Source organism: Rousettus aegyptiacus, unplaced genomic scaffold (genome assembly GCF_014176215.1).
Source record: "Rousettus aegyptiacus isolate mRouAeg1 unplaced genomic scaffold, mRouAeg1.p scaffold_m13_p_3, whole genome shotgun sequence".
In the NCBI taxonomy this organism is placed as follows: Eukaryota; Metazoa; Chordata; class Mammalia; order Chiroptera; family Pteropodidae; genus Rousettus; species Rousettus aegyptiacus.
In genome coordinates, this window is record NW_023416306.1 from 57,713,014 (window position 1) to 57,740,947 (window position 27,934).

Genomic DNA, 27,934 nt, shown 5'->3' on the forward strand with positions numbered 1-27,934 from the left:
ATTTATATGTACACAGTAGGATCTTGAATAATGTCACTTTGTTCAATGTTTCATATGTTGATGAGGTGCCGTAGGAACTTAACTGTTGTTTATATCAATTAGCTTATGGTGAAATTTGTTTCATTATATGTCATTTCGCTTAAAGTCACAGAACCTATGAATGATGTTAAGTAAAGACTTACTATATACACAGATATACATATAAATGGACATAGCTGGTTATACGTATATACATACACATACTACATACATAATTATACAATTTATATAAATTACATATATTTAATTTATGTTTATATGATATAATTTATATATAATTATATGCAATTATATATTTCTACTTATATGTTAATTTTATGTGTAAATATATAAACTATATAGGTATGTACATCTGAATTTATGTATGTGTGTATGTTGTGTTGTTTACTGTCAGAAACCTATGTTATGACATGTTTGGGGTGTGGTCTTTGTCATTTGCATGTTCAGTCTTCTATTGGCTCTTTGTCCTTCCAACAGTTAGTGGTATGCTGCCCCCAGGTGGTGACAGGTACTTTCAGTCACCTGAATTTATGGTCTAAATTGACAAAGCCTGTGCTTTAGCTAAGGTATAGATCAGAATTGAGAATTTCACAGGATTTTCTTTTTCTTTTTGGTAATTAATAAAAATCTTTCATTAAAGTAGCTAAACAGACCAAAATTCATGTAGGAAATTGGCTGACTTCTGTTTTCTAAACTCTTTTAAGAAACAAATATCTGTGTACAATTTAATATCTTTCTTACTAACCCTTTACTGTTGTCTGCCCTTGACTCATTGTACTCAAATGAGAATGGTCCCCTCTAATATACGTTGACAGCCTCTAGTGGTTAAATCGTTGCCTGAATTCCAGCATGGCTCACATTATTAGTAATAGATTGTCATTATCTACATGGCTTTGAGATTTTAGGCCAGTCTACTGTTAAAATGTTTCCTTTCTTCTTGGATTCTCAGACTTGGATGCTGGTAACCATTTACTATACATGCTTTTCTCCTGCTTTGTCTCTCTCAAGTCTTCTTTCTTATTATCTGGGAGCAGAAAATAAAACGAATCACTCCAGCTTTTCTTCTTCCTCCATCTGTGACTGAATCTCAGATGAGAATACTTTTCCAGTTCACACTGTTAGAAATAGAACCTATCAATTTGCTCTGTTTGCAGAAATCAGATTGCTACAGCCTCCTGCTTTAAGAACACAAATCACATAATTGGTAACTGAAAATACAGACAAGGAGTAGATGAGACCAGGCAATGGGTAGATCAGTTGTCCTAACATTAGTTCAGAGAATGTTTCTTTGATGATAGAAGCAGAGTGGAAATGTGGCTGTCACACTTGTGGATTCTCATGAGTATCTGGAATCATGCTAATAATGTAACCATTATGGATTAGATGATTTATATCTATAATCCTCATTACCTAGAAAGATAACATGTAATAATACATAAATGTAAATTATGAATATATAATGAATTAAGGATCAGAGTTATTAATAAATTTCCCCACAGTCACATATTTCTAGATTTTGGAGTCAGAATTTGAACTTTGGATCTGCCTAACTTCACAGTCCACTCTATTTCCAATACAGAATTTTTTTTCGGGGTTTGGGGTATTTTATTTTCTCTCTAGGAGAGACTTTAAAAAAAAAGGTTAAAATAGAAATGAAAATTGGAATAATTCTATAAGTGTCTTAATCTGAATCTTTTTAGCTTTCAAATTCTTTTCTTTGAGTGAATATTTGTAATTTAGACTACTTGAAGCTAAGCTCAGACTTGCTGGCAGGGGAGTACCAAAATGAGGTAGATACTAAGTCTTGGGAGAATTGACATTTTTACTCTGAAACAATACTAGATTGTTGCATCTCAATTCAATCTCATTTCCTCCTGTTTTTTCTTTTTCTTTTTCTTTCTTTCTAAAGCACCTCTTAGTCTGTGAGAAGGTGATTATCCTGGCTTGATCTTCTATAGTGTTTACATTTTCTCTTATATTTTCTGTCTTCTTGCTTTAGGTTCTGGTAAAGTCTGTAAGTTTGTCTTGATTTTTCTGTTTAATTATTTTATAGTGATACTCATTTTTAATTTCTAAATATTACTTTTAATTCTCTGGTTCTCTTTTTATAACATCCTTTTAAAAAATAGTTTCCATGTCTTCTTAAATTGTTTTTTTTTTAATTGTTGGTTTAGCAGACAATAAACAATTATTTAAGTTCTTTTCCTTTCTTCTGAGGTCTTTGTATTTTTTCTGTTTCCATTGATCACTTTCTTTCATGTTGGAGGCTGTGGAAGATCGTATTTCCAAGAATGGCCACAACAATATTTCTAGTCCTGCCAATGCTTCCAGAACCTTTCCGTTTCCATATCAAGAGGTGGAATCTGTTCCCTCTTTGTGCCTGCCCCTGTGAATAGAATAAGGGGGAATTGATACTGCATGACTTTTAGTACTAGGTCATAAAAGGTAATGCGGCTTCTGGTTTTTGTTCTGTGGCACAGCTACTCATACCTAGCTGCCAATTTCTCCCTTAGAGAACTTATCCAATTCTTGTTTGGTTTTAGTTTGTTGTACAGAATAGATTTCTTTTTCTTTTTTTTTTTCTTTTGCAGGTAAATGTCTGTTTACACTGAGTTCTACATGGTTGGGGGAAGGGCACATGGGTGTGGTTGGTCATTCTGATTTCAGTCTTTCAAATAATTTCTGTCTTTTGCACTTTGACTTCCTCCTGCCCTGTTTTGTACCTTGCGTTTTCACATCTTGAGCCTCTTCTCAATTGTTAAGCGCCATGCCTATTTTCTGTACATGTCTCCCATGTGTGCTCTAGAAGGCTGAAGCTTCCTCTGCTGCACTCCATTTGCATCTGTTTCTGCCTTTCATATATATATTTTGAAATCTTTCTTCTATTGAGGGCACCTCTCTCTTTATTTCTGTGGTTTGTTGATACTTTTACCTAAAACGAAGTAATGACAGGGAAGTGAAGTGTCATTTTGAACTGGACTTCGTGACTTCTTAAGTCAGTTGCTTGGCTCTATATTTTTATAGAAATCTTTCCTTTTATTCAAGTTTGAAAATGTACTTCATATATATTTAGGGCTGTGATACATCTCCTTATAATCATTGAAAGTTTACATGCATCTAGTATAATCAGCTCCTTCTTATTCGTAATTTTGTGTATGTGTGTTTTTAATCTGATTAAGCTAGTTGGGTTATGGTGCCCTCAGTTTTGTTCCTTTTAGATTGAATAGGCCACTTGAGTTCAGAGATCTTGTGATTGTTGAATCCCTTGTTTTTTGTAGCTGAATAAGCTTTTCTGCTTCTAAGCTATCTTTACTTTGTGCCTGAACAATTAATGTTAGAATTCTTCATACCTCACTTACTCTCCTCTGGGCCAGAATGAGAGTAAAGGATTAATTTTGTTATTTCTTATAACCCTTTTAAAAAAATATATGAGGTTAGGATCTTTCTTTTTTAGAAGTCTTCAGTAGAGGTGCATCACAACCAAGCTGATATTAAAGGCTATAGGAATTGAGCAATAAAATATGAATTAATATTATACTTTGTAAGATTAATATTTCTGACAAAGAGGGTGGGAGATCAGTTTGTGTAATGCAATAAATTATTATTTCAATTTTTGTTTTTATTGAATTTGAGATGGTTATAAATTTGAGTAAGGAAATGTATAGTTGGTAGTTGTAGTAAAGTGTTGTCAAAAATGTAAGAAATAGATGAACTATCTTGAAGATGTGAAAGAAAGAGCAGACAAATATAGGAAAGATCTATTTGAAAGGCAGTAAGAAAAAGAGATTAGGAAAACAGGACCTAGAAAATTTTTTTTTTATTATTATTAAGTTTATTGGGGTGACTGGTTAATACAATTATATAATATTCAGGTGTACATTATCATTTGACATCTGTATATTCTTTCCTGTGTTTGCCGCCCAAAGTCCAGTTTCCTTCAGCTACCATATATTCGATCCCCTTTACCCACTTCTCCCTCCCCCAACCTCCTATATTTGACCCCTTTTACCCCTTCTACCTACTCCTTTCTGCCCCATCTCACTAGTAACCACTACTCTATAGTCCTCTGGTAACCACTAGTCTATAGTCCGTGTCCATGAGTCTCTGTTTGTCCTGTTTTTTGTTGCTTTTAGGTTTATATTTCACATATAAGTGATATTATGTGATTGTCAACTTTTTCTGTCTGGCTTATTTTTCTTTGCTTGATTATCTTGAGGTCCATCCATGTCGTTACAAATGGCAGTATTTCATCTCTTATTATGGCTGAGTAATATTCCATTGTATATATGTACCACAGCTTCTTTAGCCAATCATCTATCGTAGGACACTTTGGTTGCTTAAATGTCCTGGCCACTGTGAATACTGCTGCTATGAACATCCATGTGCAAATATCTTTTTAGATATGGGTTTTCAAGTCTTGGGGGTAAATACCCAGTATAGAGGGATTGCTGGATCATATGGAAGATCAATTCTTAATTTTTTGAGGAACCTCCATACTGTTTTCCATAGCGGCTGTACCTATTTGCAGTCCCACAAACAGTGTACGAGAGTTCCTTTTTCTCTGCATTCTCTCCAACATTTGTTATTACTTGCCCTGTTGATAATAGCTATTCTAACAGGTGTGAGATGGTATCTCATTGTGGTTTTGATTTGCATTTCCCTAATAGCTAGTGATGTTGAGTATCTTTTCATAAAGTTGCTGGCCATTTGTGTGTCCTCTAGAGAGAAGTGCTTATTCAGGTCTTCTGCCCATTTTTGATTGGATCATTTGCGGGGGATTTTTGATGTTACTGAGTCATATGAGTTCTTTGTATATTTTAGGTATTAGGCCCTTGTCGGAGACATTGATTGCAAATATATTTTTCCATTTGGATAGTTCTCTCTTGACCTTGTTGACAATTTCTTTTGCTGAGCAGAAACTTTTTAGTTTGATGTAGTCCCATTCATTTATTTTAGCTTTTACTTCTCTTGCTTTTGAGGTCAAATTCATAAAATCCTCTTTTAAGTCCAAGGTCCTTGAGTTTAGTTCTTATGTTTTCTTCTATGCATTTTATTACTTCAGGTCTTAAATTTAGGTCCTTAATCCATTTTGTGTTAATTTTGATGTGTGGTGATAGACAACAGTCTAGTTTCATTCTTTCAAAGGTGGCTTTCTGGTTTTCCCAGCACCATTTATTGAGGAGGCTTTCTTTTCTCCACTGTATATTTTTAGCTTTTTTGTTGAAAATTATTTGCCCATATAAATATGGGTTTACTTTTGAACTCTTAGTTCTGTTCCATTGGTTTGTGTGTCTTTTTTTCTGCCAATACCAAGCCATTTTGATTACTGTTGCTGTGTAGTATAATTTGAAGTTGGGTAGCGTGATGCCTCCAGCCTCGTTCTTTTTTTTCAGGATGACTTTAGCAATTTGGAGTCTTCTGTGCTTCCATACAAATCTGATGATTTTTTGTTCTATTTCTTTAAAAAATGCTGATGGGATTTTGATGGGGGTTGCATTAAATCTGTATAAAGCCTTAGGTAATATGGTAATTTTAACTATTTTGATTCTTCTAATCCAAGAACACAGAATATCTTTCCATTTCTTTGTATCTTCTTTTAATAGGGTCTTTTAGTTTTCATTATATAGGTCCTTCACTTGTTTCATTAGATTTATTCCTAGGTATTTTTTCTTTTTGTTGCAATTGCAAAAGGAATTATTTTTCCCAGTTCTTTTTCTGACACTTTGTTATTAGAGTACAGGAAAGCTATGGATTTTTGAATGTTGATTTTATATCCAGACTTTACTGTATTTGCTTATTTTTTCTAGTAGTATTCTTGCAGAGTCGTTAAGTTTTCTATATAGAGAATCATGTCATCCACAAATAGTGACAGTTTGACTTCTTCATTTCCTGTTTGGATGCCTTTTATATCTTTTTCCTGTCTGATTGTGCTCGCAAGGACCTCCAATGTTATATTGAATAACAGTGGTGATAATGGACAGCCTTGCCTTGTTCCTGATCTTAGAAGGAAGGTTTTTAGTTTTTTATCATTAAGTATAAAATTGGCTGATGGTTTGTCAGATGACCTTTATTATGTTAAGGTACTTTCCTTTATACCTATTTTGTTAAGTGTTTTGATCTTGTCGAAGGCTTTTTCTGCATCTATTGATAAGATCATACAATTCTTATTTTTTAATTTGTTTATGTGGTGTATCACATTTGTCGATTTATGTATGTTGAACCATCCCTGTGCCCCTGGGATGAAGCACACTTGATCATTGTGTATATTCTTTTTAACATGTTGCTGTATTCGGTTCACTAGTGTCTTATTTAGGATTTTTGCATCTGTGTTCATGAGAGTAGTTTTCTTTTTTGTGTGTTATCCTTACCAGGTTTTGATATCAGAGTAATATTGGCCTCATAAAATCAGTTGGGAAATATTGCCTCCTCTTCAGTTTTTTTGGAAGAGTTTGAGGAAAATAGGTATTAAATCTTCTTTGAATGTTTGGTAGAATTCACTGGTGAAGCCATCTGGTCCTGGAATTTTACTTTTTGGTAGGTTTTTGATGATTGTTTCAATTTCCATACTGCTGATCATCGGTCTATTTAGATTTTCCAGCACTTGATTCATTCTAGGAAGAATGTATTTTTTCTAAGTACTGGTCCATTTCTTTTGGGTTATTAAATTTGATGTTATATACTTTTTCATAGTATTCTTGAATGAACCTTTGTATTTCTGTGATATCAGTCATAACTTCCCTTCTTTCCTCCCTCATTTTGTTTATTTGTGTTCTTTCTTTTTTTCTTTAGTGAGTCTAGCCAGGAGTTTGTCAATTTTATTCACTTTCTCAAATAACTAGCTGTTTGTTGCATTTATTTTTCCTATTTTTTTTGTTTTCAATTTCATTTATTTCTGCTCTGATTTTGATTATTTCTTTCCTTCTGCTGATTTTAGGCTTCATTTGTTCTTCCTTTTCTAAATTTTAAGATGAAGCATTAGGTTGTTCATTTGGACTCATTCTTGTTTTTGGAGATAGGCCTGTAATGATATGAACTTTCCTCTTATGATCGCTTTTGCCGTGTCCCAAAGGTTTTGATATGTTGTACTATCATTATCATTCGTTTCTGTGTATCTCTTGATCTCTCTTTTTATTTCTTCTCTGACCCAGTTATTCTTCATAGTATGTTGTTTAATCTCCATGTATTTGTGGTTCTTCCTGATTTCTCTCTGAAGTTGATCTCTAGTTTCAAAGCATTATGATCAGAGAGTATGGTTAGTATGATTTCAACCTTCTTATATTTGTTGAGGCTATCTCTGTGACCCAGTATGTGGTCAATTCATGAGAATGTTCCATGTACACTAGAGAAGGATGGATAAGCAGCTTTTTTTTGGTATGGAAGGCTTTGTAAATGTCAATTATGTCCAGTTGGTCTAATGTGTCATTTAAGGAGGTTATTTCCTTATTGATTTTCTGTTTAAATGATCAATCAGTAAATATCCGACAGTGGGGTATTTAGGTCTCCTACTACAATAGTGTTTTGGTCTGTTTTTAGTTCTGTTAGTAATTGCTTTACATATTTTGAGGCTATCTGATTGGGAGCATAGATATTAAGAAGTGTTATGTCTTGGTGCATGATTCGCTTTATCATTATGAAGTGTTCCTCAGTATCTTTCTTTGCCTTTTTTATTTTGAAGTCTGTTTTGTCTGATATTAGTACCGCTACTCCCGCTTTTCTCTGAATACTGTTTGCTTGAAGTATCATTTTCCACCCTTTCACTTTGAGTCTATATTTGTCTTTGGAGCTGAGATGTGTCTCCTGGAAGCAGCATATGGTTGGGTTTTGCTTTTTGATCCATTCTGCAACTCCGCCTTTTTATTGGTCCATTTCAGTCCATTTACATTTAGGGCGATTATTGAAATATGAAGTCTTCTTATAGCCATTTTATCTTTTGCTTTCTGGTAGCTCGGTGTTTCCATTGCTTCCTTGTCCTTGTGTTTCTGTTTTCTTTATTTTGGTTGGCTGTTGTGGGTTTTCCCTCTAGTTCTTTTTGTTTTATGTTATATACTTCAGTTCTGAATCATTGGTGTGTGGTTCTCATTATGAATATGTAAAGGATAGTTATATATATATAGTTGTCCATTTTCTTCTGCCCATGTGTTATTTTCATTTCCCTTTGTGAATGAGGATCTTCGAATCCTCCCCTTTTCAGTTGTTGTTATTTCAATTTGTCCCTGTATATGCTGAACATTCATTACTATCTTGGTTTAGCAATTCTGTTATTATTATTTAAGCTTATAATGCCTTGTTCTTAGTAAGGGTTGCACTCCTCTGCTTCTATTTGCCTGATAGTCACTTTACTCCTAATTATGTTTTTTGGGTTTTTTTGTCATTTTGTTTTTTAGGTAAGTTGACCCCTTTCAGTATTTACTGTAGTGCAGGCCTTGTAGTGGAGAATTCCCTCAATTTTTGTATATATGGAAAGGTCTTAATTTCTCCTTCATATCTAAAGGCGAGCTTAGCTGGATACATTATTCTAGGCTGGTAGTTCCTTTCCCTTAATAGTTTAAATATTTGATTCCGTTCCTTCCTGGCTTGTAAGGTCTGTGCTGAGACGTCTGAGGATAATCTAATGGGTTTTCCTTTATACATTACCATTTTCTTCTCCCTGGCTGCCCTGAAAATTTTGTCTTTATCATCAATTTTTGATACTTTTAATACAATGTGTCTTGCTGAAGTCCTTTTTGTGTTGAGGTAATTGAATGTTCTGTTGATTTTTTGAATTCCAAGCTCCGGCTCATTCCTTAGATTTGGGAAATTCTTGTCCACTATTTGTCTAAAAATGCTTTCTAGTCCCTGCTCCTTTTTCTTGCCATCGATAATGCCCATTATTCTTGCTTCCTCTCCTAATGTTATAAGCTAGTTTTTGAATTTCTCTTTCATTATTTTTCATTCTTCAGTTTCTCTCTCCCTCCTGATTTATTTCTAGATTTTGGGCTTCCATATCACTGACCCTTTCCTCCATTTGGTCAACTCTGTTTCCCAAGCTTTCTATTTTATTTTTTAACTCTTGTAGTGTGTGTGTTTTTTTAATCTTCAGAAGTTCTACGTGGTTCTTTTTGAGAGTTTCATTTTCCTTGCTCTGCTCATCCAGCCGTTTTTGCAATATCTGAAATTGCTGATATGACTCATTTTGGAACTAAGTTTTTCAGTAGTACCATCCTGAATTCTCTATCATTTAAGTTGCATATTTCTATGTCTGAAAACTTATTTTCTGTAGATTTTTCTCTTTTTTTTTCTGAGATACCTTGTCACCATGGTTGTTTATGGTGTTTAATGGACTGTTTCTCTGCCTGGGCATTAATGGAAGTGTATTCTGCTTCCCCCCCCCAGAAAGAAGATTTATTATATAAAGGTCTCTCTTTAGCTGCTGCAAAGAAGGCACTTTTCTTTTGGTTTCCAGTAGATATCATCTCAGCCGCTCCAATCCCTGCTTTATATAAAGCCTTAAAAATGCCTTTTTATTTTCTGATAGATATCTAATCATGCTCACTACCCTCAGTTTCAGTCCCTGTCAGTGCTAGCAATAGTTTTGGTAGCGTTTGCTCAGATTCCCTTGGTGCTCCGCAGTGTTTGGTCTTGAAGGATATAGGTGGAAAAGCCCTCTGGGTTGGGGTTTGGAGGCTGCGGCTCAGCCTTAGTTTTGCAATTGCGGCCAGTAAAAGTCAACTGTTGTTTTTTTGCCGGGCGCTTCTCTGCTTTCTGGCCTAATGACTGGGCCCTGTTGCCAGCCGGCTACAGAAAGCTCACAACTTTCCCAGGCAGGGCTGTTCAGGGAACTTTTAGGTCCTTCTCCCCTCCCCCTCCCCATACAGGTAGCTCTGGCAGCTATGAGAGGCAGGTTCTTTATTTCTCCTAGTCCACTGCCTGACACCCGGGGTTCTGACCTGTGGTAGTTCTTATGTGCAGATCCCACACTCAGACATGGTAGTGTGCTGTTTGGGTGTTTTTTGTTGAGTTTTAGATGTTCAGCTTATTATTGTTTCAAGGGGAGCGCTCTGGGGATATATCTCACTCCACCATGTTTCCTCCTATTTCTGAAATTCTTAATTTTCGAATATGGAGGCTTATTGAACAAATAATATAAAATCTAATTTAAATTAGAAAAAAAAAGAGAAAATATGTTCAGTGACATCAGATCCCCAGAAATATTATGTAGTAAGTTTGAATCTATGTTGAAACTTTGTTTAAAATATGTCTGCATATGCTTAGATTTGTATGCAGAAACTCTTTAAAAGAAGATTTATTCAACAAATAGCTGTTCCTGATGCAAAGGATATCTCAGTTTATTGGGGAAGAACATAGGTATGTATATATGTAAGTGTAATACAAAATAGAGAGGCCCATCATAGAGGTAGAGGGTGCTACAGAAGCCTGAATGGTATTATTTGTAAAAATTGTATGTTTTCAGAGAGTTGTAAGTTTTATGTTAAAACTGTTATTCTCTGTAACATTATTTTGCTCTTTTCTGAAGACAGGTTGTAAAATTAGAGTCTTTTGATTTGAAAAAATAATCACCAGGGTTTGTGCATCCTTAGTTTATAAGTGAGCTTCTTGATTGGCATTTGGAAGAGGTTGGACACTGGACACTAGCAGGTTGGGTCCTGCTCTGTTAGGAGAATGGTGGAACCAGAGGCCACATTTCACATGGCAAAGAAGAGCGAGCATTTAGTTTATTTATTAAGTGGTTACTGTGTCTGGCTCTCTGCTAGATGCTTGAAAGGTATCATCACATTCAGTCTTCACAACAACTTGTGATATAGGCAGCATAATTTTTTTTTAAAAAGATTAGGAAAATAAGACTCAGGAATATTTGTTTGATAAGTTTACTCAGCAAGTGTTAGAGTAGGAATTTGTATTTAGATTTGTTGGCTCTAAAATTCCTACTCTTTTATTATATCTTGTGTATGGATGGGGAATGAAAGTAGTTGATATAGATTTTTACTTTTTTTTTTTTTTTTGGAAATTAACAAGGACAGGAAGAAAATATGATAGATGATAACTCGAAAGGAGACTGTGGTCAAGTGATGTTTAAAGAAGTTAGGACCACCTAAGTATACCTGAATTGAAAGCCGTGATTCTGAATATACATAAAAATGAGAGAATAAGAAGAAACAAAGGAAGAGAGATGAAAGATCTGAAGATGTGGTAGAAGAGTTGGTGTTCCTATAGACTGGTTGAAATTTGACTAGGTCAGTGCTCCCTGACCTAGTCAAATTTCAACCAGTGATAAAATTGGTGTAGTCAGAAAATTCCTTGTTGGAGTGCTGTTTGGGTAAATTTTTATATTTTCATAAGTGAGTGAGGCATTAAGTGAATATCTAGTTTAAACTAAATATCCTCATAAGAAAATGTTTTTATTGTTGTTTGTTTCTATGGCGGTGAAATGTTCTCAGAAGTAAGACATGAAAGGTCCATCAGATCTAGATGACCTACTGAGATTTTCTTTAGCTTTAAACATTTCAGACATCCTATAACCAGATGTTACATAAACAACCTCTCATATTAAATTCATATATTCTCTAGTGACAGAAGAAAGCAGTGATATTTATTTTCTAAGTATCTGCTATACTATCGTTACTGTTTATTAGAAGGAAAGCATATTTAAAAAGAGATTTCCCCCAAACAAAACAAATCAACCCCCAAACAACTGCTTGGTCTTTTCAAGCATTTCTGATGATAATAAAGTCCATAATAATAGGAAGCATAGGCATTAAGAATTAGATATTCTTATTTAATGCAATGCTATTTCTCATGTTATACCATGCATGCAAAGTTTTTGACCATACATAAAAAACTTTTTGTCTCTGAAATATTGATTCTCTACTTATTAATGGGAATAGAAAATTAAGCCATTGGATATTGAAGGGCAATCGAGAACCTATTGGTATTGTGTAGATTTACAGTTCTATAGAGATAGATTTCAAGCACTGTTTAAGAATTGTATACAATGTTAAATATTTAGAAATTCTTCTTGAAGAATTTCTTTGAAAGTTCAGTGATTAATTACATTATAAATGAATTCCTTTCAGCCATTAAGCAATTTTGGCTCTTTCTCCCTCTTCTTAAACCCATAACTCAATTTTTATGATTACAAAACTGTACTTTGCAGGTACTTTTAAAAAATGTTAGTGACTTTAAAGATCAAATGAAAATGAAATCAGACATTAGCTCATGAAAAAAAGAGCTACGCTGGGAACTTTTTTTTTAGTGTGTAGGAATTAAAACCACACTTGACACTTTCTTAATCTTCTATTTCTATTAATTTATGAAACCTGGAACTGGAGGCTTAATGGTATTACTTCTATATTGTAATTATACTAATAAACATCTTTGTCCATGACCTTGGAATTTATAGTGCAGCTGGAAAGATTTATTGACTTATGCTTTAGAAGAAAAATGGAATTATTGCATAAGTAGATTGCATGTTAAGCACATGTACTTGCATACCACTTATTCCAGTTAGTTTGGGCTGTAACTTGTTTTTTAGATTTTCTTTCAAAAATAGAGAAGTTTCTTGTTAAATCCAGATTCCTGAGAGATCTTTGTTATATTATTGAGTCAAGTACAAAGTAAATACTTTACCTTGAAATGTGCAAAAGGAATCAATAGGCCTACAAAACTGCCTTTTAAAAAATGTTTGAAATCATATTTTTTCCTGGTAGCCTGAATATCAATATGACTTTTTGGGGTTTCTTTCTTTCTCTGATTTTGTTACAATATTAAAGTCCCTTATAGTTAGAGGGTGTTTGGATATTTGGTTTTGATTATTTTTTTGTCCCCTGCTCTGGCTTCCTATTTGTTCGTCTTGCTTTTCGTAAAGCATTACCTCTTACATGGAATTTTCCTTAGGCTGCCTTTACTTTTCACCTTAATCACCTTTCCCCATAATCTCTCTTTCCTTTTCACTAAAGTTTAAGTCTGTAAAGATACTTAATTTTTATACTTTTGGGTGTGAAAGATCATAGGCCAAGTAAGTTTGCAGTGGGCTTCTCAGTGGTGTGCAAGTCAGAGCTTTCTTTTCTGATTAGACCTTATCCAGCCATGGTTGGCATTTGATCTCTTGGTACTCCATGCTTAAATGAAGCTATGTTTTAGTCTGAAATACACATTTCAGCCTGAAAACAAAATTTCAAGTATATGTAAACTATTTGGAATTTTGTAAATGATATTCATTTACATTATGCCATATAGAATATAGAATGACTAAAGCTGGTTTTTGCCATTGTTAAATGTGAGTCTTTAGTTTCTGTGATTAATTGAATTGATAATATGCTAAAATACTTTATGTAATATAAATGTGCAAGTTTATAATCAGAAGAGGTTCTCTGTCGTCTTGTAACCTTCCGTTGTGGACTGTGGCTTCAGAGACTGTGTAAATTTTGTTAACATTTGTCTTTGTATTAGATATTATTTTCTTAGTATTCTAAGTAATTTGAAGACAATATTTCATCTAATCTTTAAAATATTTTTTGAGATAAATATTATTAATACTAATTTGCAGATGAGGACAACAAAGCACAGAGAATTTAATTTGCCCTAGGTCACAGTGCTAGTAATTGGCGGAACAAGGAACTGAACCCAGAGGTATTTATTGATGATGATAATAGTAAGACTCTATTAGAAAAATTATTTCCTTTGCAGGCACTTTCCAAAATGACCCAGAGTGTATACTTTAATTACAAACAGCCCATAGATAACTATGAAAATACTTTTATTTATTGTTTCAATGAGCCAATTTTTAAATTAGTAAATAGTACATTATAACGTAAAGGGCTAATCAAAATTTATTTACTCTTTGAATGTATTTGTTTTAGTTTACATTAATGTGAGACGGTGATGGTTTTGTTTCAGAACTATTTAATTTAACTGAACAATTATAGTAACCAACTTTAGAATATTACATTTGTAATGGAGTGAGCATAAATATGAATGTCTCAGACTTTGGAGGTAATTATCTAATTACATGTTTATATTTCTGACATGATTAAGTGGCAGTGTTAAAGTCATTTAAAAGGTGATTTTACTCCTATGTGGGGATATGTATTCTAAATCCTTATACTATTCTGTTTATAGGAAACATTTAATTAACATGCTCAAATTTTATTTGGAAGTTTAGTAATATTTTATTGTTATATCACTAACAACATGTTATTTCAGAAAACACAGGTGTTTGCTAATCTTGAAAATTTTTATTTTAGTGTTTTTATAATTAAAAGATTACCTAATGAATGACTTTGCAGTGCTTTGTTCTTATGGAATGTGGGCAAGTATTTACTATGTTTTAATTAAAAAAAATAAGTTAGTATTAACCTCTGTAAAATTAGAATGCCTGAAACTGTAAGGGGTAACACATATTTGTTAGTTTTGCATTCTGATAGCAAAAACCTGGCTAAATTCCAAAATGTAGTTAGGGAGGTATTTGTATTCTACCAGGATTATTGTTAAGAGTACCAACAAGAAAAATCGCTGTGATGGATGAAACAGGAAACACCTTTATAGTGCTTTTATCTTATTTCAGGACTAAAGTCAGAGTATCAAAGCAGACCAAAATCATCAAGAGCGCGTCTGTGATGGAAATAGAATTCATCTGTTTTTCTGATCTGAGTCCTGTGACACAGAACAGACATACGGTCCTTGTGGAATTTAGAAAATCATTTGTCTGTAAAGAATGTGGATTTAGGGCTTCTCTGCTGCATCATGGTTAAAAGTCTTAAAAAGAGGCAACTTTAATTATGGAGAAGGTTTGTCAAAACCCCCTGAATCAGATGGATATTATTTGGATATGACATTTAGCATAAGAAATACTAAAACCCTTACTGCTTATTCTCTGGAAAGGAAACAAATCATTGAAACCTCTTTCCCAAGGAGTTCGATAAATGGTAGTTATTAAATGCATATTACATATATATGTGTATTGGTGTGGTAAAAAATATTATGTACAAAATATTATGTACATCTGTATATGTAAATTTATATTATGTACATCTGTATATTTACATATTTCTAAGTTTTTACATATACAGATGTACATAATATATATTTTTTACCATTTGATAAGAAGTTATATAGCTGATTAATTTCCTACCCTTGTTTAGTAGGTCATATTTAACAAATCAACTTTAGTTACTGTTATGATATCCTGTATATAAATTTAAACTAAGATTTTGTGATGAAAGTTGATATTATGAAAATTATATCAATTGCAATTTTGGGTTACATATTTATACATGTTCTATTGAAAATAATGGAAAAATACTAATAAGAAAAAGGAATCTTTCTGTTGCATTTTAGTGTCTACTTTTCAAAATTTTAAATGCATACATTTATATATTTACTTGCATATTAGTGATGTATATATCACATGTATTTAAACATACAGTATCATGTTTTACAATGTTATAGTACTCCTTTTTAAAACTGAGAAATATATCACTGCTATTTTTAAGTGTCAGTGAATGTTATTTATTTTTAAGAAGGAAAAGAAAAAGAACAAAGAATTGCCTTGACATATTTTTTCCTCATTAGAGGAAAATATTAAATTTAAATATGCATATACTGAATATGTTAGGGAAGATTTTGGAAGAAAATTTTTTTTTATGAATTACAGTGATACAGATGAATTTATTATAATTTTTAGTGTGCATATTCAGTATTTTTCTGTAAGATGGTGATATGCTATATCAGTCAGGATACCCTGTGTAATGTTACAGTGACAAATGACTCCAACAATTTCAGTGTCCTTACAATAAGTGACTTCTCACATATAATACATTTCCATCAGGAATCAGCTGTGCTTCTGCTTTATGGTTTCTCACCCTATGAGTAAGGCTTATACCATAGCACTGTTGGTTTCACAGTGTAGATCTTTATAGGACATTGCTTGTCTTGTGTCTGCCATGAAGCGACATTATTTTACTTCCCACATTTAATTGGCCAAAGAAAGTAACTTAAGTACTTTCAGATATGACAGGATAGTATCATATAATCTTTCCGAAAGAGGCACTACCGGTTTACATGGTCAAGATAGTTATCAATGGGATGGAAGAGTATACTTTCTCCTCAGGGAGGTGGAGTATCACACAATCCACTACAATAACTAATTTTGTTTTTACTTTATAAAGTACAGAAAAGATGAAGAATCTGTTTTCTAGTTAGCCATATTGACTTGATTTGGTATAACTTTACATTTTAACATCTGCTGTTTTTATTCCTAGTTCGTTAGGAGGACTGAAGAGAGGGAGCCATATGTCTAGTTGGCACTCTTCTCTCTTGTTCTAGAGTATTTCTTAGTGTGAAAATAAATAAAAATATTATTCAATGTGTTGTGTTCTTTAAAAAAAAAAAAAAATTCAAATATTCTAGGTTATGTAGACTCCGTTAACCACATTCCCTAAAGCATTTTCTAGGCTCTAGAAGGCGTATGCCTGACATTTCAAGGAGTCACCACTAGATGGTGATCTCGTTCATTTAGAAGGATTGAACAGCTGTGTTTTTCTTCATGTGAATGGGTTGGTTACTGGAGGTGTCAGGAGTGTAAACCATACTAATTTTGTGGGAAGCTCTCTTTATAATCAGTATATATTGAAAATGTATATATACATGTATACACACACACTTATACACACTTCCTCACACAGGAAAATTCCATTCAAAGCAAAGCTATAAAATGTTTTGCTATATTGTTACATCCCCAGAACACACACACATACACACATATATGTGTTTGTGTGCGTGTTTGTATACATATATATAAATATATTTACATATTTACATATTTACCCCCTGACTCCCAAACTGTTACAACCCAAACACATACCAAGGTTTTCCTGAGCACATTTTCTCAAGAAATTACACTGAGGCTTTGGGTCCATCTCTCTGCTCTTCTATAACACGTTGTTTGAATTTACTAACTGTTGCTGAAACTATGGTTATTTTAGATGTGAGTCTTCATCTTTATTTTAACACCTTCTGTATTACTCAGCTTCAGTCTCACTATAATTAATAGGAGTGACGAGGGATTAAAAGCTATATGTTTCACTCAAATACGTTAAAAATAATGATTCAGTTATCACATAACCCTTTTAGTTATTCAGAAACTTCACTTAATGGTTATTGCTACTGGTAACTTTTTTCCACCTTTTTCTCTTAAAATAACCCAACATGATAACCAGTTCGTTATTGGTAAAATGTAAAAAAACCTTTTTAAAACTGTAGACCAAGTAATGTAATTTTCCTTAGAAAACAATAGCTAAGTTCAATTGTTAATCAACTTTTTGGTGCTCCTAAAATATGTTCTTCTCATCATGTATTTCTTCTGTGACTCAGAGTTTGTGGCTCTCTGTCATATGATTCAAATAACTTGTAGGAATTCATGTAGTTATTAGTAGATATAGAAAATGTATGGCTAGGATACTGCATTTATCTGAAGTAAACGTTTAATATATACTCTCTGCTTAAGTACTGTAAAAGTGAATTTGATATAATACTCTTTTATATACTAAAGAAAACTGTTATAAGCCAGTTCTTTTTAAAATGAGTTTTAATTTAGTATATCACTGGATCTTTATACTCAAAGATGAAATCTTATTAAACCTTCATTACAGTCCAACTGAAGATGTAAACGAGCTGTTGCAGTATGGCAGAGTGATCTCTTGTATTTATTTTATTTTGGCAGCTATGGTTTGTATACACGATCCTGGAGACAGAGATCAGAGAAAGCTGCTCCATGGCTGGGGATTCTTTAGCAGCTTCCCATGGCTCTCTATGCCGATTTACTTGCCAAATACTGAGCCATAAAGCCCTTTTCTGAACAAAATCTTATACAAAAGGTCATAGAAAACATTAAAGCAAATTCTGGTTGGAAGAAAGGTAGGGTTTGGAGGCCCGCTAAGAGATTTTGATGCAATTCTCTGCGGAACACCATATATACATCATTTACAAGATTAAAAGTCTAGTTTTCTGACTGTATATGGTCTCTATGTACCTTTCTAGTCTTTTCTCCTGCCGTTCTTAGTAGCACATAGCCTTCAGCTGTACCTAGTCTGTACTCCTCTGTACATGCCATTTCATTCTGCTAAGAATGCTCAACACTGACCATTTAGCTTTAATACCAGCTGCTTTTTAAACCTCTTTTTATCTTGCTAGATAGGACTTCATTTCCAAGAGGAGTATATTTTTTGTATTTGTTTATCTACGTGTCAGACTGCTCAGTTTTGAACTGCCTGTATGTATGTAATCTTAGGCAAGTTACTTGAACTCTACTTCAGTTTCCTCATTTATCATATGGGAATAATAGTATTACTTACCTCATAGAGTTGTTATGAGAACTGATTGTGTTAATGTCTGGCCTAAAATGAGTATTTAGGAAGTGCTAGATATTATAATTATTTATGGCTTTGACATTGATAAGCATGTAATGTATGTTAAATGAACAAATAAATACATTAGAGTCACATTCTATGTTGAGGTTAGTTAGATTTTAATATCAACATATAAGGCCACAAAAATATCTTTAGGAATTCCTTAGGGAAATGTAACAGGGAATATTTGAACTTATTAGTGAAAAATGATTAAGCCATTTTGTTTTGTTCTGTTTTTTACCTCTTTCTGTCTACCCAATTCAATAAACTGTTTATATTTGTTTTTATTCCCTTAAAAAGTCCCTGAAGAGGGGAGTTAAATTAGAGATGACATATTCTGAAGAAATCCAAAACAGCCAGATTTTCTTGCATGTTGGAATATATTGTCATTTCTTTGGTTGGGTACCAGTGAAGAGGTTGGTTTCATTCAGGACCAAGTTGAATGAAAATACATTAAAAAAAAAAAATACAGGAGAATAAGGGTTTAGATTTAGAAGACTTGGGTTCACATTTTCACATTTAGTATTTACATGACCTTAGCAACATTACTTAACTTCTCTGAGTTTTAGTTTCCTTGCATGTATTAGAAATGACATTGCAGTTTACCTCACTGAACTATGAATATAACTATAAAATGCTTGTATGATGATGATGATGATGAGGGATATGGTTTAGTTGTCACTCAAACTATTCTCTGCTTCCACCTCCTCCACTCCCCTAGGATTTGGGAGAAATAAATTATAATAGCAAATATTTATTGAACACTTACAGTATGATAGGCATTGTTCACGAACCAGGCGTAGTAGTGCCTTCATACAAAGATGGAATGCTCCAGATAGTGAAAGTTAACAAACATTTGCTATTCAGAATTTTTTCCTTCATGCATATACCACTAAACTTAAGATAGAAATTGTTGTTAAAATACTTAATATACAAAAATTCATCCAATGAATAAAATTTTAAGGAAGAAAAACCATTTCGTTTTGTTTATATTTAAGTCTAAAAGAAACTGTTAATTTTTCTAATTTAAATTTGACCTTCAAATTCTCTTAAATAATTGATTTTTACTCAGCTGATACTTGATTTACTATCATTAATATTATTTAATATATGACATTTTCAGGGTAGTCATTTAAATTCTATAGTACAATGAAATTATTAATGTGAGCGTGTTTTAATTATTATATAGGGTTATGTACCCTATTATTTAGTTATATCACAAAAAGAATTCTTGAAATTGAAAAGTTCTTCCAAATCATTTATTTTTTGTAAAATGTCAAGAATCCAACTATTTGAAGCTCTATATAAATTATTCATATTTTTTCAAATTCTTAGTTGTTTTAGGTAGTTCTCAAATGATTTTAAAACAGCATTTAATTCTAAATATATTTGTACAACCTTAACTCATAGTTTCACTTATTTAAATTATTGCCAGGGAATTCATCAAATTTTTGGATCTTCAAGTAGGTAGGATTTTCAACTGTGTTAAGCTTTTGGAATCTGCTGAGTGGTCTATATCCGATAAGGTCCAACAGAAGAATTTTAGTGTATTCTATCCCCTTGTATTTCTTAGATATTCACTGAGAGAACTTAGAGGTCAGATAAGGGCTGATTTTATTATAGCAGCGTCATGATGGTTGTTACCTGCAGCTAGTTCCTGTCTCCTAAGGTCCGTAGGACGTTTAATGCAGTTTGTTTTCTACTCTGAGAAAACATTACTACCACATTACTGCTTACATGTCATGTGTCACAATAAATGTAGCAACCGCTGTCTATTCTGTACTTTTCTGAATGCATTTTCTAGTTGAGAGAGCTCTTATGATTCTCTTTATTATCCTCCTTTTTGTCATTTAGAATGTATTTTTAACTATATCTCTCTCACTTTACCTCATTATTATCTAACACTTTTAGTCTACCAGAGTTTTGTAGTATATATGTGAGGCTTAGAACAAATAGCATTCAATATATTTTGAGTACTTTTATGAGATTCCTTTTCTTTGAATTATATTTTACTATTGATCCCTTTCAGTTAGTTTACTGGGGAGGATTAACTTTTTCCTTTTATACTGATGGAATTTAGGAGGACATTTTTAAAGGATCATGTGAGAATATGATACCAATAATCATAAGGGATTTTACAACAAAACCTTATAGCATATTTTGAAATTTTAAAAGTGGATTTTCATTACTCATTTGTACCATTTTTTAATAATCACCTACCATAAGGCCTATTTATACACGTAACTTATTTTAACCTTGTTTTTATTTCCTTTTATCTTTTTTCAAGTATGATAGAAATAGTTGTTTTTTAAAAACATGTTTATATATCATATATATAAAAACAATGATGTAAAAATAATATGGAAACATAAGTGACCACATATTGGTAGGGATTTAAAGAAGACCATGTGATGACGTTATATGTAGAAGTGTAAGTATTGCATTATGTATACTAAATCTGTATAACCTCTTACAGTTTATAGGACACTTCCACATCTGTTGTCTTACCAGACATGTGAATTCTTACTAGGATCGTTCAACCCCAAAAGTGGTTAAGTTATTTGTTCTTCAGCTTCAGTTTAAAAATATGTCACCTATCTTCTGCATAGGATTATTATTGGAAAATAATAAAAGATAGTGTCCCTAAGGATGATCATGTAAAATTCCAGAACTTTGAAAGATTGAAAATCTATTCCTTTAGTAATTTTACCACATACCAGCACCTTTTACTATTCTATATTTATTGTAAATTTTGTAGTTGCGTCTCTCACAGATTTTCAAGCTTTATTGTAAACTATTTTTTAGTTTCAAACCTAACTTGTGTGCTCGGTTGTAAACTTGTTAGTTGTATCATTTTAACTTTATACTTTCTGTGGCAATCTGCATAGCTTGACTCACCCAGCAGTTACTCAATTCTTGATTAGTGTAATTTTTAGCCGTCACATTACAATAGTAGGCCCGAAGACAATGCTGTTCCCTTTTCCAGTGTTAGTTTTAGTGCTCTGAGATGTTTTACAGAGTTTATCACAATCTGGGAATGTTATTTCAAAGCTTACACAGCAGTAAATTAAAAAAAAATGTTGTGATATTTTTTCCCCTGACCTAGGAAATGTAGCTTAGTTCTTTATAGCATGTGTGTTGTCTTTCCTTTCATTTTGTATGACTAACTTTTATACCAAATTGAATAAGCCATTAGCTTTTAGTCTGTAGGAATGTGGATCCATAGATATTTCCCAGTAGACAAAGGAAAATCTATAAAAGTGACATCCCCTAGTGCTTGGTCTTCCTAGCTGGCCTAATGGTCTAAAGCACCGCGATTCTGTACCCCTGTGAGAAGGAACTGTGTTGGATGCTTCCCTTAACATCCGGAAATATTAACTGGGGAGTTGTGCAGTTTCCGGGTAACTTTAACTTATGTACTATTTACATTTATTAATCAAATATTCTTATTCAGAGAATTCATGTTACAAATTTATATTTTTGAAATTGTAAGCTTTGTGTGTGTGTGTGTGTGTGTGTGTGTGTGATGTATAGTTTAAAATTAGAGTTTGCTGAAATGAGACATACTGTTTTTAGGTAACTATGTTATTTTGTTAAGTTTTGCTTTTTTTTTTTTTTTTTAAGAAAGAACTGTTCAAAAAAGATCTCCACTGGTGGTGGTTATACAACTCTGTAAATATACTAAAACCCACTGAATTGTACTGTTTAAAAGGGTGGATTATCGCCTAGTGATGTAGCCATCATGATGTTGTAGTGTAACACATTACTCATGCATTTGTAGTGGTGCTGGTGTAAACAAACCTACTGTGTTTCCAGTCACATAAAAGTATAGCACATACAAATATGTGTAATACACAATACTTGATAACGATAATAAACAACTATGTCACTGGTTTATACATTTATGATATCCTATACTATACTTTAAAAAAATTATTTTATTATTAGTATCAAATATAAAGTACACTGGTTAGACATTTATATAGTTTATAAATGATCTCCCTGAATACGATACTATACTTTTTAATCATTATTTTAGAGGAGACTCTTTTTACTTAAAAAAAAAAAAGTGCTGTTAAACAGTATGCCATATTTTGCAGTCAGCAGCCTCATACATCTAGTGTTTCCGAGTCTCTTGATTACATCATTTTCTCTTGTGCTTGATTTAATCTTGTGTTTTATAAATTTAGCGTAGCCTAAGTGTACATTGTTTATAAAGTCTACAGCATTGTACAGTAATGTCCTGGGCTGTCACATTTACTCACCACTCATGCACTGATTCCCCTAGAGCAACTTTTAGCCCTTCAAGTTCCATTCATGGCAAATACTCTCTACAGGCGTGCCATATTTGATCTTTTATACTGTATTTCACCGTACTTTTTCTACTTTTAGATGTGTTTAGATACACAAATACCTACAATTGTGTTACAAATGTCTATAGTATTCAGTACAGTAACATGCTGTATAGTTTTGTAGCCTAGGAGCAATAGGCTACATGATATGGCCTATGTATGTAGTAGTTTATGCCATCTCAGTTTGTGTAAGTGTACTGTATGATGTTTGCACAACAACAAAACCACCCACCAATTTATTTCTCAGTATACATCCCTGTCGTTAAGCAGTGCACGACTGTACTTCCTTGGTGTCCATCCATCCGGCCAGCTTTCATTAGTAATAAATAGCTTTTCAAGACCATCTGAGGAAAACAATTAGTGTGAAACTATATTCTTATAAGAATAGTTTAGTGAAAGCTTTGGCTTTTTTGTCCTGGACCGTGCAAGGTGTACATGAAGGTGAGCAATAATATCATTATCTAAAAAGAAATACAATAAATATATTGCAGAATAACTTTTAAAATATAGTCAGTTTAGGATTTTGTTGTAAAAATTTGCTTTAGAACATTTTGGATTTAAAATGAAAACTCCAGAATCTTTGATAAACAATATAGTGAAATTGGTTCTTGTATAGCTGGACTATTTCTCTATCTTTTTAAAAACACTTGTTATCATATTTAGCATTAATTTTCTAAAATTGTTCACAACTGTTTAAAGATAATTGCAGTATCAAGCTTTGAATTTTTTTTTTTTTTTTTTTTTTTTGGTAAATATTCAGACCTGAGTACTAAATGAGGGCTGTATTGTGGATTAAGTGAAATATCTCAAGGCTGTGCTGTTCTGATAACTGAACCTGAAGTGACCTTTCTCAGACACAATTACAGAGCTGTATGTTTTTCCTTTAATTTCATCAGGGGTTTAATTAGTATACAAATAAAACTTCCCTTATCTTCCTTTCTACCTAATTGGCTTGTCTTCGCTTATATATGAAGTATGTGAAAGTGGGCTGTAATTAGGGTGACCGTGTTAACCTTTTTTCCTCAAATGTACTGTTGCCTAAAGGCCTCAAGGCCTAAAAACAGTGCTTTGGATTATTGCTTTGCAATCACTATGGCTGTCCCATAGGTTTTCTCATGAGCAGAAGGGCTTTGGGTGCTGCAGGTTCCCACTGCTTAACAGGATCTTCATTCTTCTCCCCACTAAATGTTTATTGATTATCTTGCTGTTCCAGGCTCAGCCTCCAACAACTTAATATCAGGTGACAGTCAGGAGAGTTCTCCAAGTAATTAGAGTTGAGCATTGGGGGAACAATTAGGAGCAGAGTTATTAAACTTGATTTATCCTATTCTCTCCTGAACAGTTTCTTGGATATCAGAACATCACACTTTCACAATCTACCCTGGTTGAGAAATTAGTGGCTAACCTGCTGCTTATCATTGTTGCCTTGCTGCCTGGAGGCACACCCTCTTGGTTTCAGTCATTCAGTCAGAAATATTAGAGTCTATAAAGTTTATCATGGGTTTTAATTAGATAAATCTAAACAGGAGAAAAGAAAAGCTGAACTTAAAATTAAAATTTTATATATATATAACATTATATATGATATAGGTACATATGTATAATATATATATATACACACACAGATATATAAATATATTTTTCTTTCCCAAAAGCTCCGCGTTAGGATTTTAAAGATAAGTACTTTTGTCAACAAAAACAAAAAATGTGAATATTAGAGAAAAGACATATTATTGGATAACTTTTATGTCTTGGTGTTTTTTGCATATCTCCATGGACCCACTGATGGATATAGGTTCCATTGTGATGTCCCTCAACTCCTGAAAATGAGAAATCTGTGTCTATAATTATAGAACTATGATTAAAAGAAACTATTATCTCTTCATTTTTACACTCTAGAAGTATGATCTATATCACTTTGTTTATACTACATTTTCTGTAATTTCAATCTTAGAATAGATGATTCAGTTATAGCTCTGAAATAGTGTAAGCTGTAGAAGAGACTGGTGGCTCTCTGCCATTGTCCCTGAAAGATGAAAACGAAAGATGTAGACATATAGTAGAAATTTTAATTTTATGAGTTATATCTCATAGAATTGCTGAAAAGTCAAGTGTGGTTTTATAATGATTCCAAGGTCATGGGTTCACTCAGATTGGACAAGTGAGCTTCAATCTGTGCAAGGCTCGGGATGATATCCTGAATACCCCTCATAATTATCCACTTCTAGTCATAAGAATTACTGAGTAAGAAAATTTGAATGGATTGGCACAAATCTATTACTTCTGTTGGAAGAGAATTCAAGCTTTATGTGTAACTGTTGGTGGATCATTAGTTTTATCTTCATACCTGAAAAATAGCATTTTTTTATTACCTGAAAGGTGTCAGAAATACTGGATTAAAAAAAGACTCAAATATGGATTTCATTTTTTAAATGCTTTTAAATATCTTAACATTGGCACAAAATAAGTAGGTTTACCACGGTTTTTAAAAGCTGTTCTTTGTTGTTTTTTTGAAGTTGGTTTGAATCAGTGACTATTTCCATAGTTAGATGTTCTTAAAGATCTGTTAATACTAAAGATTTAAAATAAAATATAATATCTGACAAGTAACCATTTTTTTAACTTGCTTATTTTTTAACTTGACTGTTTGAAAAGTGAAATATTGAATTTAAAACCATAACATTTTAAAATACTTTATTTGACTGATGATTGCTTTCAATTCACTAACATTTAGAATGAATCGCTTTAGCTCCATGCAGGCAGCTTGAGTTTTTTAAGCTACCTATTGTGAATGCATTGAAAGAATATTATTAGAAGAATTTTAAACATGAAATTATCACATTTTGGTTATTCTTTACTGGATATTTGAAGTGCAGTTGTGGACAGTAATGAGTCGCTAAACTCTGAGCAAGAAGAAAAAAATATGTATGCAATCAATTATTCAGCTCACTGTCCAACAAATTTAAATGAAAAGCTGATAAGCTTATATTCTAGAAATGTCATAGGCAAAGGAATGAAAAGAGTGTTAGTGCTAAGAGATACTCTGACCCCCATACTGTTTTACATCCTAGAATTTGAAATGAGGTCTAGAAAATTCTCCTTTAAATTGTGAGTTTCTGATTCTAAGACTTTTAGCCCTAAAGTTCTAAGATTAAGTTGTGTATTTGCATCTTAATATTTTTATTCTAAGTGAATATTTCAGATTAAAATAAATACCAAATATCAGTCAATAGATTTTATACTTTTGTGACTAGAAAAATATTTACAGAATATATATAATTCAAAATGCAAGTATTATTTATACCTTCCTCTCTTGAAGCATATTAATCACATCGTGTTGCTGTTTTTGACATGAGAGTTATTTATGGAAAGTAAGTGAATTTTATTTTGGAGTCCAGTTTGTCCACTGACTTGTCTATAGCAACTATTATAGGCATATTTATAAAGACGATAATGGTATTTTTACATCTTGGGTTCTCTATACTCTTACAGGTATCATAATCCCCCTTCTTCTCAATCATATACATGGTTTGAGCATGTGTAGTTCTGGTTTTTAATAGGCCTAAATTTCATGTCCTTTCCCCCAAAATATTTATTTTTCATCATTAAAAGAAAAGCAACTGGAGGTTTTTATAACCAGATAGTTTTAGTAAGAATAACATATATTTGCCTTGAAGTATTTTAAAAAGTAAAATGGAGTCATGTTTTGTAGCTAAACATTTTTCAAAATCTTATCAGTTCTATCATTTCTAATTAGTAAGTATGTAAAATTTTTGCAGGAAATTTGTTAAACCTTGATGTGTAATGACCCAAGTCTACTTCTCAGTCAGTCTGTATCTTTCTTTGTTTAATAGCCTATGGCATAAATTGAAGTTAATTATCAGGGCTGACAAGTAACTCTGTTTTCTGTCTGCTTGCAGAGTCTCTCCGAGGCAAAGATGGAGCTGAGAAGAAAAGATCAATCTCTGCGTCAGCTCAATAGACATCTTACCCAGCTGGAGCAGGACAAGCGTCGACTGGAGGAGAACATCCATGATGCAGAAAGTGCCCTCCGCATGGCAGCCAAGTGAGCATTTGGACCTTGGGGAGATCACTTAAAACAGACAAAAGATCAATTCTTACTTTCATGCTCTGGGTTTTAGCCCTGGATAATACAGTGTTAGAAAACAAAAGTACAGCTGTCTCTCTTTGAAATTCTCTGATATATCCTCAAAAAAGAAAACTCTTAACATTCTAAATGTATATTTTATTGGGAAACTTCAGAAAAGTGTAAGTTTCTGTCTAACCTCTAAGTTTGTGTGTTTAGGGCTCCGTTGTAGTGTTACATGTTAGAAACCATGTTTTTGTTAATATGAAATATAAGACTATTTAAAAGTTTTGTACAGTTTTTTTCTATCACATATTCCTTTTCCCCTTCTGCCCCACTGCCCTCCATATTTTGTTATGCATATATTATAATATACTAATATTGCAAGTAATATTTCCACAAAGAAATGAAGTTAGTATACAATCAACATGTGTATCCTAGCCTCTTTACGTGCAGTAAAAACATATTGATCATGGAAAAGTCATTTAATTTTATAGCTCTATGTTCTAATATGTTAACTAGAAAATATATACAGTTTTCAGAGTGGGCAACTATGTAAATGTGATGAGAGTGTTTTCCCTTTTACCAGGTAATCAAGTTGACATACAACATGAAGTTCAAATTGAACAGTTCTCTTGGGTATTTTTATTTGTTCCCCACATTAAATTACATGGAGTACTTTAAGACAGTCCTTTGTACAACAGCGTGGTTTAAAGAAAATCTATTTATGGATTAAAGAAACATCTAATTTTAATAAACTCAGTGTTTTCTAAATTTGGAATTCTGGATTCCTGTACTTACCAAAAAATATGTATTAATTAAAATTTTTTTGAGACAAACTCTCGTTAAATGCTTATCATGAAATATGAATGTAGTCTGTAAACTAAATCACGGACAGGGAATCTGCAATCTTAGGATATCCACAGCTTTGCCAGTGGGCTTGGGAAATTGCCCATACGTGATGAAAAAATCAGTTTATACAAGGCCAAAATTTGGCATGTTTGAATACTCACCAATAATTTTTTTTCGAAAGTTGTAAGGCTCTGTAGTATTGC

The 27,934-nt window shown here is 32.7% G+C and overlaps 1 protein-coding gene across 8 annotated transcripts in view; it reads left to right on the forward strand.

Annotated features, from left to right (window-relative positions):
• CCDC171 (coiled-coil domain containing 171) overlaps nucleotides 1–27,934 on the forward strand; it is a 245,529-nt gene that overhangs the window by 135,271 nt on the left and 82,324 nt on the right. For all 8 annotated transcript variants that reach the window (XM_036239088.1, XM_036239086.1, XM_036239089.1 and 5 more), the window contains one exon: nucleotides 26,713–26,858. In XM_036239088.1, coding sequence (XP_036094981.1) covers nucleotides 26,713–26,858 — 146 coding nt within the window. The remainder of the gene's footprint in view (nucleotides 1–26,712; nucleotides 26,859–27,934) is intronic.